The following is a 15740-nucleotide window of genomic DNA, read 5'->3' on the forward strand; positions in this document are numbered from 1 at the left end:
TCTCTGAACCACGCAACCCTCCACGCCACCGGGGCCATTTTTTATTTTTTTAATATTAATTTAGTCTCCGCTTTGGTGCCTTCTCCCTTCCCGAAATGACATCAACGTTCCAGTAAACTACATCACCGCCACGAAAAGTTTGATGTCTATCAATTAAACGGCGCGGATCTTGTGACGTGGGTCGTTGGACGGCTGTCAGGACGGGTAGTTTCGGAATTAAGAAAAGTACAAGTTCGGACCGCGGTTACGCGGGTAAAGGCAATAGCCGTTGCGGAGCCAGGGGCAGAAGTAGATTTTTGATTCAAAAACCACTAGCGGACAGCTGTAATTTGCAACGGTTGAGAAGGGTATTTTGGTGAATTCGCTCCATCTATAAAGGTTCGACCGCTTCTCTTCTACTGTTCTTAGAGAAATCAGTGAGCCACGAAAGAAAGGCAGTAACAACGAGAGCGAAAGAAAGAGGAGAAAAAGAAGAGAGTTTTCTTTCCAAGATTTCGCATCTCTTCGCCCTCCCTCCCTTCGACGAAGAAACCGAGTCGCAGAGATCCACCGTGGCCGGAATCCGATCAATATCCCTCACCCCGTCCCTTGAATTCGAGCTGGAGATAATTCCAAGGACTCGGTTTCTTTTTCTCCCTCTCTCTTTCGATCTTTTTTTTTTTTTTCCCCTCCCTTTTCTTGGCTTGGCTTTTGGTTCCGGAAACCTATGAAACCCTAAGGTGTACGGCAAGCAGCGACTGATACTGTTCCGGGGCGACGACCAGATCGGGGATCGCTGGTGCGAACCGCCAAAGATCGATCTTTTGCTTTTCTCTTTTTCGTTGTTTAATCGCGGATTTCTCTAAGAAAGACTGGATTTTTCGGCGCCGATCAGAGGAAAAGCTGCGGATCTTGGGAGATATCTGACGTGGGGGCTTTAATCGAGCTCCAGTTGCCGAGAAATCGGCTTTACCGGCTTTCTTCTGAGGTTCTTGAAAGGCATCGGAGCGACTCCGAGCCGAATCTGGGACTCGTCCGCGTCTTTAGAAAGAGAACACAGGTGCACATTTGTCTATTTGTTACTAAAGAAAGAGAAAGCCTCAAATCTCGAGAAACCGCTGGCTTGAGAATCCTTCTTCTTTTCAGTGTCTCTCGTTCTCGTATACAGAGCTTTGGAGAACGAGAAATCACAGCTGGGAATGTTTTGAGCTCCACGTTAAAATATAAAAAGAAGGAAAAAAAGGAAAGGAGATTCTTGAATAGAAGAAAAGAGAAAGAACATTTTTTTTTTTTTTTTAAAAAGAAACCTTGGAATCTTCAAAGGCATCTGATAAAGCTTTCAATTATTTGAGGCTTCGCGCTCCTACACTGTTGTATACACTACATACTGTAGCTGGATGGTAGTCTCTCTGTGGTCGTTGAGGGTGGTAGTCTTGTAGATATCTCCCATCTCGAAAGGCTGGTCTTTCTTGTGTTTGCTGTTGTCTGGATATTTGAAGAAAGAAGCACCTATATTCCGGAGCTGGAACCGATCGTTGCCCTGTATTTCCTTTCCTTTAAAGATCAAGCTAAGAAGAAAAAGGAGAGAAACTGGTGATTTTCTTGAAGACCTAACGAAAGACTACTCCTTTTTGTTGCGAATGGTAAAAAGAAAGGACAAATTATAGTTTTTGGCTCTCTGCAACGTTTGAGTTTGAATTCTTGAAGAATTCTGGAAACGGAGGTTCAGGATACCGCGGTCTTTGGTTGTTACTTGAGGTGATTTGATCTTGAAGGGATGATGGCTGTGTCATCTGGCAAGGAGGGGAAGACGGCGATGGACCCGGGGAAGTATGTCCGGTATACGCCCGAGCAGGTCGAAGCCCTGGAAAGGCTTTATCATGACTGCCCAAAGCCAAGCTCCATGAGGCGGCAGCAGCTGATCAGGGAGTGCCCCATCCTCTCCAACATTGAGCCCAAGCAGATTAAAGTCTGGTTTCAGAACAGGAGGTATTGTTATTATTTAGTTATTCAGATATTGTAACAGAGTAGTTTATCTTATTTGGAAATAATTTGCCGGACCTTTTCTGCAGATGCCGAGAGAAACAGCGGAAGGAAGCGTCACGGCTGCAAGCCGTGAATAGGAAACTGACTGCGATGAATAAGCTTCTGATGGAGGAGAATGATCGATTGCAGAAGCAGGTGTCGCAGTTGGTCTATGAGAATGGTTACTTCCGTCAGCAGACGCGGAATGTAAGAGGCCTTTGTTTTTAGGAAAAAGATGGATTCATTAAAAAAAAAAAAAATCTTCCTGGTTTCAAGCTCTGATTTTTTTTTTTTTTTAATGAATTTGAATGTTTGTTGGATAGGCTGCGTTGACAACTCCAGATACAAGCTGTGAGTCGGTGGTGACGAGTGGTCAGCACCATTTGACTGCTCAGCGTCCACCAAGGGATGCCAGTCCTGCTGGGTATGTGTAGATTCTAGCTGGTTCTTGCTAGTTTATCCTTGTTTCATGTTGTCTTTCTGTTTTTTTTTGTGGTAGTGATAATGAAATTCGATCATTTTGTTCTAGACTGATGTCCATAGCAGAGGAAACGTTAACAGAGTTTCTATCGAAGGCCACTGGGACTGCTGTGGAGTGGGTCCAAATGCCTGGGATGAAGGTTTGGCACACCTCTGTTTTTTTTGCCTTTCGATCATTGGTCAAGAACTTAGCCTATAACTATTCTAACACAGAAAAGAAGTCCTTAAAATAAGAAAAGAGAAATCATATTCGTTTCCATGTGTCATCCTGATCTTTCATTCACATTATTGCCATGACATCTACTTATTCGTTCTCTTGCTAACTGCTTCACTTTGAAATTATCTGAACATGTTTGCCTTTACGATTCATTTTTTACATTTATTATTCTGCAGCCTGGTCCGGATTCCATTGGAATCGTTGCTATCTCACATGGCTGCACTGGTGTGGCAGCGCGAGCTTGCGGCCTTGTAGGCATGGAACCTACAAAGGTAAGTGTCTGGACCCTTCTCCCTAACTTCCATCCTATTATATCCTAATCAACTTTGTGGTTGATCATTAAGTGCTGCTTTTTAGGTCTAATCTATTAGTCTGTTTCAGGTCGCAGAAATCCTCAAAGATCGACCATCATGGTTCCGTGATTGTCGGTCTGTGGATGTCATCAATGTACTGCCTGCTGGAAACAGTGGGACCATCGAGTTGCTCTACATGCAGGTCACATTTTTGGCCAAAATGCTTGTGTGCGCTGTTTTTTTGTGCTAAGTCAGTTTGTTGTGGTAAAAACTGAAACTGCAACGTCCATTCTGAATTGCAGCTATATGCTCCAACAACTTTGGCACCTGCTCGTGACTTCTGGTTGCTGCGATATACATCAGCTTTGGAAGATGGAAGTCTTGTGGTAAGTTATAGGTGTTGCCATGCGGCATAAGTAATCAATCTGCATCTTTTTTGTTGCCTGTTCCATGCTAATTCTTTCCTTACTGCAATATCATTCTTTTAGGAACTTTTTATCTTCTTATGTTTATTGAAAATTGTTTAAGGTCTGTGAAAGATCTCTCAATAGCACACAAGGTGGTCCGAGCATGCCTGCCGTGCAGCCTTTTGTTAGGGCAGAAATGCTGCCAAGTGGGTACTTAATAAGACCCTGTGAGGGGGGTGGGTCTATAATACACATTGTTGATCATATGGATCTGGAGGTATGAACAGTTTTCTTTACTTTATTTTCGTTTGTTGATAAATTATAGCCATAGTCCATGTGTCTTAACCCTAGAGAAATGCAATACATGTTTCGACTGGCAATTACTGAAGCTTAGCTACTTTTGCTATGCACTAGCCTTGGAGCATACCTGAGGTTCTACGGCCGCTATATGAATCATCTACAGTGCTTGCTCAGAAGACAACAATGGCGGTTAGAAACATGTCTTTTACTTAAATCTTCTTCAAGCATGTAACCTATTACACAATTGCTTGTTAATGTTGATGGTTTTTTTCACTTATTTGGGAAGGAGAACTATAAAAAGAAAAATTCTACCATAAGGTTTCAGTCAATAAGAGCACTTAGTTGTAATATGCACTATGAAACATGCTGATTAATAAACAGAAGGATTGTGAGAAAAACAGGTAAAAGAAATGTTCTAAGTTCTGTTTCTTATCAACTCATATATGATATGCCATTTTTGTTCAGGCTTTGCGCCATCTACGTCAGATTGTACATGAGGTGTCCCAGTCTACTGTAACTGGATGGGGCAGGAGACCTGCAGCTCTAAGAGCACTTAGTCAGAGGTTGAGCAGGTTAGCATCTTCAATATTCTTAAGCTTATTTTTCACATCTTTCTGAATACTTGTCAGTAAAATGATACTTGTGAACTTGCAGGGGTTTCAATGAAGCTCTCAATGGGTTTGCAGATGATGGATGGTCCATGATCAGTGGTGATGGCACAGATGATGTTACTATACTTGTTAACTCGTCTCCTAGCAGGTTGATGGGTTTAAATCTTGGTTTCACAAATGGCTTTCCCTCGTTGAGCAATGCTGTGCTTTGTGCCAAGGCATCCATGCTTTTGCAGGTTTGCATGATGAACTTGAATATTTACATTATTATAGTCAACCAAAATTTCTAGCAGAACAATAGAAGGGAATTGAAGCAAACACTAACTGAGAATTTTCTATTAGTTTTATTGACTTTGAAGATAATCGGATGTCCATTCGGATCAATGAAATCTCCAAGCGGTGATATGATGTTCATGCATCAGAATTTAGAGTATATATAGACAATCAGTTTCATTTCTATCTAACTAAGTTTTAGTGTGGTGATGTGGCTAATTAAGACTTGTGTTTTCTAGAGTGAATACATAGTATGACTTGCACGAGTAGGATAAGTAGAGGAATGCTATTTTTTCGTTTTTCATCGAAGATGTTAAGATCTTTTATGTTAATTCAAAATTGGATGGTGAACCAAATGCTGAGAGTTGTTGTTTTCTTTTCTTTAAAAAAATAAAGAAAAGGAAAACATGTGAGCTGACTGGTTTAACATTGGATCATAACCTGCTTATCCGAATTAGTTTTTTTGATCATAATTTTCGTTATAAGCCCCTGAACAAAGTGAACCATCTAAATAGTTACTTTTGTACCAGCAATCGACAGCAGTATTAGAATATGCAGAGCAAAACAATTCTTTATTTGGGTACATTTTTCTGGTGGAAAATGCTCCAGGGGAAAATTATTTTTCACAGCTTAATATTCCAGGAGAAAATGACTACTGTACAAGAACTACCTATATATTATTCTATCAAATATTTCTGAATTCTTGTCAGAGCTCTCAAATTTTATTGTTCTTGCTTCTATCACAATGTACCTTTTCATCTTTTGTTTCTAGCCATGTAGACCATATCTCCATTTTATTTTACTCAAGTTTGTTCCTACAGAATGTATCTCCAGCAATGCTTTTAAGGTTTGTGCGAGAGCACCGATCAGAATGGGCAGACAGTAACATAGATGCCTACTCTGCTGCAGCTGTCAGAGCCAGTCCCTGCACTTTACCCATGTCTAGAATTGGATGCTTTGGTGGTCAGGTCATACTTCCTTTGGCTCATACGCTCGAGCACGAAGAAGTAAGTCTTTTTAATTCAGCATAATCAGCTGAATGACTTCTTTCTTCCATTTGTATTTCTTTTTTGCCTCCAGTCTTCCTGTTTCTTCACCCAGTGGCACTGCTTATTCTTATCTTTTCTTTTTCCCAACAGTTCCTGGAGGTACTTAAATTAGAAAATACTGGCCGCAGTCAAGATGCCCTTATGGCTCGAGATCTTTTTCTCTTGCAAGTAAGTTTTGGATAATCCTATCAAGTTGTTGTTGCCTTTCAAAGTAGAGATGCTAATTTTCTTAATAGGACAAGGCTTTATTGTTTTAGAAGGATGTTTAGACACTTAAAAGAGACTCGAACATCTACTAGGACCTACAGTTTCTGCTGCTAACTGTTTATACAGGTTCATGAAATTTAAACTAAGGCCCATACTAGGAACGGGTCCTTAATTCTCTGCCCATGTTAAGAACCTATGCGAGATTCACAGTACCAGTGTGTTCCACCCAATACCAACACTGAGGTGATACTTGGTAAATCGACCATGTACTGCGCATGCTGCCACTTTACCCACATGGTACCAGTATGGGGTTTATTACTGAGATTAGCAAACTTTGAACATATGATTTCTAATTTTCTAAATCTGCATGATATCATTTCTTTCCTGTTGAGTCAGTTTAGATTATACGCGGTTCCCATAAAAGAACTGCATATTTCTCCAGGTTACTTTTCTTTCTGCAACTTGATTTTGATTTTGCTAAAGACCGATGCACTTCTCTTTGGAAAATCAATTTCCTTGATTATCATGATGCTCATATTATCAACTCTCTTGACAGCTCTGCAGCGGAGTGGATGAGAATGCTGTAGGCACCTGTTCGGAGCTTGTATTTGCCCCAATCGATGCATCTTTTGCTGATGATGCCCCATTGTTACCGTCTGGTTTTCGTATTATTCCTCTTGACTCCGTGATGGTAGGCATATATTGCTTAATTAAAGTTACCATCTGGTTCTTGCATCACCACATCTAAGTAAACATTGATGCAAATAAACACAATTATGATTTTGTGGTGTTTCAATTATGCATGCTTCTTTAATATACTAGTGCACTTATTTCAAAACAATGGTGCTGTCTGATGCAGGAAAATTCCAGTCCTAATCGCACACTGGACCTTGCTTCTGCACTTGAGATTGGATCAACAGGAAACAGAGTGTCTGGTGATTATTCTGGCAATTCTACTAGCATGAGATCGGTGATGACAATAGCATTTCAGTTTGCTTTTGAGAGCCATCTCCAAGAAAATGTGGCATGTATGGCTCGACAATACATCCGTAACATTATATCATCTGTCCAAAGGGTTGCATTGGCTCTTTCACCTTCACATCTTGGATCTCATGGTGGCCTCCGGCCACCACCCGGAACTCCAGAAGCGGTCACACTTGTCCGTTGGATTTGTTACAGCTACAGGTTTGTTGTCTACATTATAAATTCGAATCTACACTTATATAAGTTGTTGCCATATCATGTAAGTTAGCAAAGAAACAAAATTCTATAATGACACAGAAGCAAGGATACTATGAAGTAAAATTTGCTTATGCATTACTGCACTGCCAGTTGCCTTGATTATTTCTTCTTTGTTGGATTTGTTATGCACTTTTAGGTCATTGTCAAAGTAAGTATAATTTTCCTGTTTGCATATGAAAATGTTATCGAAATGTTGTGTTGGAAAAATTGCTTACATTTTGAAAAAGATTATAAATATAATCATGTAACAAATATTGTAGTGGCTGAATTGTGGTTACTGCTTTGTTTTATGAGTTGTCATGTTAAGAGTATGGTTGGACCACCCTAGTTTGATCATTGGAATCGGGATGGTGGGTAAGGGGTGGTCAGCACCTTAATAGTAAATGGAAGTGGTGATAGCAAATGGGGGCATCTTGTATGGTGAAAATATAGATGGGGAGATAGGAGCATGGGTGGAGGATGATTGCGGTTCTAACCAGGTGTAATGAAGGGGTTCAGTAGTCAAGTGTTTTGCATCCCGAGATGGTAGGAATTTTGATGACTTGTGGGCACAGCTAATGGCTTCCCAAGTAGAAAGGAAGAGGAGGCCAAGGAGGAGGAAAGGTTCGGGAGACAAGAGGAAAGAAGAAATGAGACATTTAAGTTTTTGACATTTTGGTTTAGATACGAGGTTCCTAGCACAAATTAATTATCTCCCATTACTTAATGCACGAGCCTTTTAGACCATTGGATTCATATCCAATTGCTCGTTGAATGCAAAGGAGTGGGCTTACATAAATAAACTCCTTTTAAGTCCATTGTGTCTTTATATTAACCCCTTGGTTATTATAATTTGACCAATTGACTCAAAATTGTTGGTGGGTCGGGCAAAGCATAACCACACCGTCTTATATTGCACCATTCTTGGGGAACAAATGTGTTGGCCCACATTGGGACAAGTTGGAGAAATGCATTTGGGTCGAAACTGCTACTCCTAATCACAAGAGAAGGTTTATATGCTTAATCATCAAACAAAAACGGTGAATTACCTTGTAAATGTGGCATGATTTTAATTAAGCCCATCTTTTCATTCTCTCTTGACAAAAATTTTATTTATTAATTTTTATCTAGTGCCAAAGCACCGAACAATTCCGCCATCATATGCCTGCATGGGTTTTATGGTTGCAAATTTAATATTGAAGAGAGCCGCATATTCTCCATGAGGCCAATCCCCTACTCAACCATGATCCATGAGATTGATTTTCTAAATTATCCAAAATGGCAATTAGACTTTTCCTTGATTATCCAAAATCTTGGACTTTCTAGGCGTATGTCAAACTAGAAACATTTTCTTACATGACTACAAAATAAGCAAGGAGTTCTTTCATTTGTCTAGGTAGGTCTTACATTAAGTTTGTCAAAATTGAGATCAAATGTAAATTGTAAATGAGATATGATAGGATCTTATGGTACATCACTGATTCTTCCTTTCTTTTTTCTTTAATCGATCATTGAAGCAAGAGGTAAAACAATATCTAGGTAAGAAGCAGAAGTTGAATATGTAATAATAGATAAAAGGCCACAATACAAGTGCATAAGAAGTTTAATTTCCAGCAAACATAGGCTTGTATATTTCATGCCCAGAAAACAAAAACCATGTTCAGTTATGCAATATATCTATTTGCCATTATATAAATCAGTAATGTATCTTAATTTTACCTAGAAAAAGAATTTATATATAGGGTTTTCCAAACCAACTAGTTTGGGGCGTGTTGAACAGTACCAGCAGTCGATTGGGACCATTCTAGTGTTTTACAGAAGAAATTGGTGAGGGGGAGAGGGAGAAGGAAAAAGCGGAAGAGAGAGGGGGGAGAGAAGGAAAGGGAGAGGGATAGAGGGCCTTTGGAGGTTGCCAGAGGGCAGTCGAGCTCTTTGCGTCGTTGCCAAGTTTGGTGGAATTCGAAGGAGGACGGAGGGAGGCAAGGAGAAGAAAAGGGAGAGGAGGCTGCTGGAGGCCTCCAAAGGGCTGGTGACGCCACTGAGGCAGGTGAAAGCCAATTTTCGTTAGGGATTTATTGGGTGAAGTTGTCAACTATGTTGCCAACTTCACTTTTTTTTCCTTTTCCTTTTTGATATCTTCAATTGAAGTCAGCCTCACCGGCCTTCATCGGCCTTGGTGGTGTTGTGGTAGCCTCCTCTCCCTCTCTTTCCCTCCCTCCGCCTTTCTTTGGCTTCCATGAAGCTCGGTAGCAGCAATCTCAACTCTCTCTCACTCTCGTTTCATTCTCTCTCTTTATCTTCCTCTCGTGTTCTCCCTCCACCCTCTCTTTATCTTAGCTGGGATCTAGTATGAAATGGCATAAGGATGTACTGAAATGCACCACCAACTAATCGGTTCAGGCTCCCATACCAGCATAGCGAACCTTGGTATACGTAGATATACATAACAAACAAATGATTACATAGTATCAGGGTTTGTCGTGTTGGGAATAATGTCCCAAAGCCAATCGTCAGCCTGTTGACGGTTGTGCTCCTTTTGTATTAGTACATGAATTATAAATAAATAAAAGTTATTTTGGTATTTTTTTTCATCACAAATGTTTCATCTTCTAATGAACTCCTGTGTTGTGGTGAAGTCCTTAGGACTATTTAGACTCGACAAAGGAGGATTTGTCGCTTAGTCCTTAAACATGTTCGCGACCAAATGATACGTTGTTACCAAGGACGACAACGTTTATCGAGCATAGGTCGTTGTGTGCCATATGGGTTGGTTGTCCTCATAACCAAAGAGTGTGGAGACACTGGTATGGCATACAGGTGAGATGTAATGGTACATCTGCACTGAACGTGACCAACTCCGGAGCTATTTCTGCTGTCAAGATTTGCTCCGATGGGATATGGGTATAAATGTCCCTCCGACCTGAGACCGCCACGGTGACTTGCAAGCAACTCACTGCACTTAGGCACTGGATTACCTGAATTTCTAATTCAATGACGGAAGGCTGCTGGGTGTAGTCAAGTACTTGACTTGTCGGTGCGTGTGTCAAGATGGGATTGACCACTCCAGTTTAGGAGCTGTGTACAGTCGTGTTTCAATTTAGCAAAATCTTGGTCAGGGTAGTCCTAGTGAGGAGTCACAGGACTAATTGAGTTGAGCACGATTCGGATGATATCATCAGGGTTAACAGTTTAACCCTGAGTCGTCTTAAACACAGGGGTCAAAAAGGATGAATTATACGGTAACCATATTCACATAGGTTCTGAATGTTGCGATTGCGATTATTCGACCTATCCGGTCGTCGGGTACCATTGCTAGATGGTCACTTCGATTAGTACAGGAATTGGTTCCTGTGCTACCAGCTTAGGTTCGAACCTGCGGGGTCACACACATTAGTAGTTCCTTTCTGATCAGATGGCTGATTATGAGTCTTATGTGTCTGGGACTCTATGATTGAGAATTAGGATTCTCTGATCATGATTCCACACATTTTGGGTACCAGGGTCAAAATTTTGAATTTTAAATTTTGAATTTGAAATTTGAACTCTTTGATCAGGATTTCATATCGATGGTCTCTGATGCCTGATTGCCCATCGGATTTGGACTCAATATTTATGAGAGGTTTAATTAGTGATTTGATCGCTAATTAACTCAATTTGATTGAGTAATTATTTTTGGATCAAGTCCAATTGAATTGGATTCAGTTTGGATTGACCCGATTAGGTTAAATGTTGACCTAATCGCTAAGGTGGTTTAGTCCCTGATTTGATCAGGGGTTAGGTTTAGTTAATTCCTGATTTGATTAGGATTTTATTGAGCCTAATTAAGTTGGATTTAATTTATTCTAATTGTGCTTAACCTATTTAGATTAGGTTGGCTCAATTAGGTTCAAACCACCTTGACTTTTCTCCCTGCGCCAGCTCACTTCTTCTGTGCATATTTAAATTCACGAGAAGCAACTTCTCGTGAATTTTCTCCACGCAGAAGCCATCCCACGCCCACCCTTGTGCGCCAAATATCTGGATAAAAATAAGTTGGTTGGCCATTCAAATTCAAAAGAAAGTTTGAATTTGAATGAGCAACCAACTAATCCATGCGCCATGGTCTTATCTTGTGCGCCCCATATTTTACACGAGAAAATGTTTCTTGTGTAAACTCTCCACGCACAAATCAACTCACGCCCCTTCTCTTCTCACGCACAAGTGGATAGGGATGAGTTGGTTTTGCATTTGAATTCAAATTTGATTTGAATTCAAATGTGCAACCACTTATCTTTATCCTCTCACGCGGATAAGACACGTTCGACGTTGTTTTAAAAAGAGGAGAAAGGTGGGACGTGCGTAGAAATTTTAGGAGAGAAACTTTGGGGCGTGAGGAAAGTTTGTGCGCAAGGTGAAGGTCCAAAACCTTCCGAGAGAAAAAGAAAGAAAATTGAGCGCAGGGTTTCTAGTGTGTACCCTAGGGTTTCTACCTAGGATTTGGGAAGTGAGATTGGTGTGCCACGAGTGTCGTGAGTCCACCAAATTTCAGAGAGAGATCCAACAGCCTCTCAAGCAACCGTGCAAACGATCCGGAGCGTCCGAGGAGTCGGCACACATTGATCGAAGGAGTTCGATCAACATCTGCCATCAAAAGGGTGAAATCACGAACTAGCATTCGTGAGGAGCTGATCAGACGGGAGCTTCGTGTGGACGATCCGCAGAGGCCAGACATTTGTGTGGCTGCGACGTGACGATCAGAGCCCCCCGACGGTGATTAGATTGCGGTGATCAACTACCCGCAAAAGGTGATGTGTTCTGAACACAGTACTGTAAAAGGTTTACTGATTCAAATTTGAATTTCAAATTTAAATACATGCTGTTGTATCGTATTTAGATCCTAGTGTAGGGTTAATTAGTATTAATTAATGAGATTAATTAATAATTCCGCTGTAAAATAGTAATTTTGAAAAAGTTTTAAAATTACCATTTTGCCCTTGCACAAAATTTTCGCATCATGTCGAACTATCCCGAATTGGGGATTTTGGGGCATTGCAAATCGTATCGATGGCTAATCGATGCAATTTAGGTGCTCGATTCGGAATGCTAGCGAAGATGGAGCAAAGGAGAAGGAAAGAGGAAAAGAGAGGAGAGGAGGGAAGGAAAAGGAAAGGCCGACAATGGCCACCGAGGCCTCCAGGACTTCCGACCCTTCACGAAATGTGAGAAGAGAGAAAGATTGAGAGAGAGAGGGGAAGAGAGAAGAGGAGGGAGCGGAAGGCAGCAGGGAGGTTGCCGGATGGTCGTCAGACGGCCCAAAATAGACTCTCGGCCGCTGTAGGTTCGAAATAAGGGTTTTCCCCTGTTTCATCATATTTTTTTAAAAAATACGATATACATTGAAGTTGACAATGAGTTTGCTGGCTTTACTCCCATTGCAAGTTTCACTATGTATCATATGTTTTAAGAAACATAACGAAATAGGGGTAAACCCTTGTTTCGAGCTTGCGGCGGGTGTGAGGCTATTTTGGGCCGTTCAGCGGCCACCCGACGGCCTCCCTACTGCCTTCTACTCCCTCCCCTCCCTTCCTCTCTCTCTCTCTCTCTCTTCTTGCATTTTCTATCATGGAGGACTGCGGAGCCTAAGAGGCCTTGGCAACCTTTCGGTAGCCACCGCCGGTGTCTCCACCGTTCTCTCTTTCTTTCCCTCCCTCTCTCTTTTCCTCCCTGATTCATCCCTCATTTTTGTGTCGGTTCGAGTCTGATCAGGTACAGGGGCGTACCAACTCGTACCATCAGCTAGCCGGTACGGATCCAGTTCCAAATTAGTGATCCTTGCATAGTATACTATCATCATTAACATTATCTTTATAAGGTTTGAAATACAAATTTTTTGAACAAACAAAGTTGTATTCCTTGTCCACTAGTTGAATGTAACAACTCAAGAAATTCTCCCACCTTTATAGACAAACTAATCATAGTTTTGAATATAAATAACATATCATGATTTGAACCTTAGAATGCATCAACTAAATTATTCTTAAACATTAAAAAAAAATTATAGAACAAAAACAATCAGATTCTGAAAAGACAAAATCTAACTCGAGATCTTCGATCCCAAACAACTAAATCATTTCTTCTCTCATCAAAGTTGAATATCCTATGGTTTGTCCTTGCTTTCTCTCTAATTTATCTACTATCCAATTGAGGAGTCTCTTTACTAAGAAGTTGGAGAGGTATAACAGGCCTTTCTTGTGGGAACATGCTGTCAAGAATATGAAACTCCACCTCCTAGCATTAGACAAATTATGCAAACCTGTAGGAGGTGGCCTCGTAGTCCTGGCCTTTAGATCTTGACAACATGCACTCATGGGAAAGGTGTAAGGCAGCATCTTGCTGAATCTCTCAAGCTTTGGGTATAAGCCAATGGCACCCATGCATAACCTCTGAAAATGATGGAGTCAGGTCAAGTCTAGGCCCAATTATTTACCCAAAGTTATCAATGTAAGCTCTCCAACATTCCTTTTTGTTTTTAGCCCCCCTTGATATCAACTTGGTGGATGATAACTTTGGTCTTAATAAATACTGGTATTGAATGGGAGCTAAATTGGCTGCACTCATACACACCCTTTACCCTCCAATGTTGATCTTATCTGTCACCTATATTTTAAAATCTGTAGCTTGTTAGGTGAATTGACTCTACTTTGGGAATAATTACCATATCAAGATCTTTGTCAAGGAAACTTTCTTGGCTTGTAAAGGCATCACCTATGGCATTTCAGAGTATATTGTCTAGATGTAGAAGATGAAGGCAACTGCCTCATTTACAACATTTTTGGTGGAAGGTAACTGCCTTGTAAATTGATCCTCAATGTTTGTGGACTTCTTAATACTTCTTCCTGTTATGACTTGTCCCCATATCAAACTGAGGATATCAGTCATTTCATGGTTTCGTAAAACTTTGTGAAAACAGGATGGGATGGGATAATTTTCTTAACCATCTTGGGGAGGGTTCACAGACTGCAAAATACTGAGGGCCTGCCTGACTTCTCATACGTAGGAGAAGTGACATGGTTGCAAACTTTTCTTTGTGGACTAGAGTCGATGGTTTGCCCATAATGGGAAGGTCTTCTAGCACATGGCTATTAATATGAAGAAAGTGGCTGAAGTAGCTATATTCTTGTCAACAATCTCCATGAAGTTGCCAATTTGGATACCACTAATTGTCCGATGCCCTCAATTCAATGCATTTACTGATAGGGTAATCCTGGTTCGAATGGCCTCCCAAGCTCTTAATCCTTGAATTCTCTTGGTTGTTACTTCCAAAGGTGGATGTTATTAAGGTAAGTATTGATAATGCCTTCTGTCAAGGTCAAGGACAAGGAATGCTAGTGCCCTATTTATTTTGCACAACATTTTGGTTATGTCATAACCGCATGCAATCAATACTTCTCATCAGTAGCTCTTGTGGAGTTCAGGCAGCTTGGGAAGGTCTCCTTCTAGTCATGTGGACTTTTGAGCTTGTATAATTTGACTAACAATAATTTCTTGGATTACATGTTTACTGATTATGGTGTAGGTATAGATATTGGCATCATTGTAAGTGTTTATTGCTCAAAATGTACCATTTGTTTTGGGAAGGCAACTGGCTGATTGGCTGGTTAATTATACGACTATGGCTGATTCTAGATAAATAGAGGCTGATCACCGCTAGAAAACATTATCATTATCTCAATATAACTAAGACACCATGTCAATCACATGATTGAAATAAAGGCAGAAATTTGGCACATTAAGTCTAGGAGTCATAAGAACATTAAAGAACAAAATTACAAGTAAAGATAATAGGAGAAGTCTTGAAACAAGAGGCCTAGTAAATTTAGAATACCATTTCCAAAATGCAACAATTTTACCCAAAAAAATAAGGAAAGGGTCTAAGTTTCCACAGGTAGAGCCTGCAGACCTTATATGGATGAGAGATGGGGGGACACATTTCTTATCCATTGAAACACCATGAATTTCTCTAGTTCCCCTATTAGCATGCTAGCTAGTGAGATATATGAGGGGCATCAAATGGGATCTATGCCCTTGCATCTCCCATCGATCTTGGGACTGCAATCGCTTCCCATGGAAATCCAGATTGCTTCCACCAAAAGAAAATCTATAGGTCGAGGTACACCATACCATGTCGAAATGGGCGGTACAAGGCGTACCATATTGGTTTGATATCAGTAGCGGTATGGGGGGTTTATGGACACTCGGTATGCCAAACAGGCCCACATACTGGGTATACTGACATAGTAATAGAGTGGCACCGATATTGGGCCATTACCAAGATGGCGTACCTTGCTCTAGATAAGGAAATTCCATTCTAGAGGGAAAACTTTCTTAAAATATTTGAATTGTTGGTTATTTTAAGCCATTATCTCAAGTTTCCTTTTATAAAAGGTTTCCATCTTTGCCAAAATATATATTACTTGAGTCATCTTGCACTCATTAACATGATATATCTAAAATCTTGACTCTTATTATCTGAACCGATATATTTGGACATGTAAGCACTTGACATGTCAATTCATCGATCAAGATTTTCCAATCTTTTCTACCTTAAATTAGTATTCATAACAAATATATATCAAAAACACAACTTAAACAATGCTTAATATTTGTTTTATTATTATATTGACATCTTGCTTCCTATA

At 40.5% G+C, this 15740-nt stretch overlaps 1 protein-coding gene across 2 annotated transcripts in view; it reads left to right on the forward strand.

Moving 5' to 3' along the window:
- Nucleotides 1-407: 407 nt before the first annotated feature.
- LOC105040544 (homeobox-leucine zipper protein ATHB-15) overlaps nucleotides 408-15740 on the forward strand; it is a 42875-nt gene continuing 27542 nt past the window's right edge. For both annotated transcript variants that reach the window (XM_010917107.4, XM_073254631.1), the window contains exons 1-15: nucleotides 408-1968; nucleotides 2052-2211; nucleotides 2328-2428; nucleotides 2534-2624; nucleotides 2878-2973; nucleotides 3083-3196; nucleotides 3297-3380; nucleotides 3523-3678; nucleotides 3816-3890; nucleotides 4167-4273; nucleotides 4356-4548; nucleotides 5407-5592; nucleotides 5725-5802; nucleotides 6398-6532; nucleotides 6701-7026. In XM_010917107.4, coding sequence (XP_010915409.1) covers nucleotides 1757-1968; nucleotides 2052-2211; nucleotides 2328-2428; nucleotides 2534-2624; nucleotides 2878-2973; nucleotides 3083-3196; nucleotides 3297-3380; nucleotides 3523-3678; nucleotides 3816-3890; nucleotides 4167-4273; nucleotides 4356-4548; nucleotides 5407-5592; nucleotides 5725-5802; nucleotides 6398-6532; nucleotides 6701-7026 — 2114 coding nt within the window. In that variant the 5' untranslated portion in view covers nucleotides 408-1756. The remainder of the gene's footprint in view (nucleotides 1969-2051; nucleotides 2212-2327; nucleotides 2429-2533; nucleotides 2625-2877; nucleotides 2974-3082; nucleotides 3197-3296; nucleotides 3381-3522; nucleotides 3679-3815; nucleotides 3891-4166; nucleotides 4274-4355; nucleotides 4549-5406; nucleotides 5593-5724; nucleotides 5803-6397; nucleotides 6533-6700; nucleotides 7027-15740) is intronic.

Source organism: Elaeis guineensis, chromosome 3 (genome assembly GCF_000442705.2).
Source record: "Elaeis guineensis isolate ETL-2024a chromosome 3, EG11, whole genome shotgun sequence".
NCBI lineage: Eukaryota > Viridiplantae > Streptophyta > Magnoliopsida > Arecales > Arecaceae > Elaeis > Elaeis guineensis.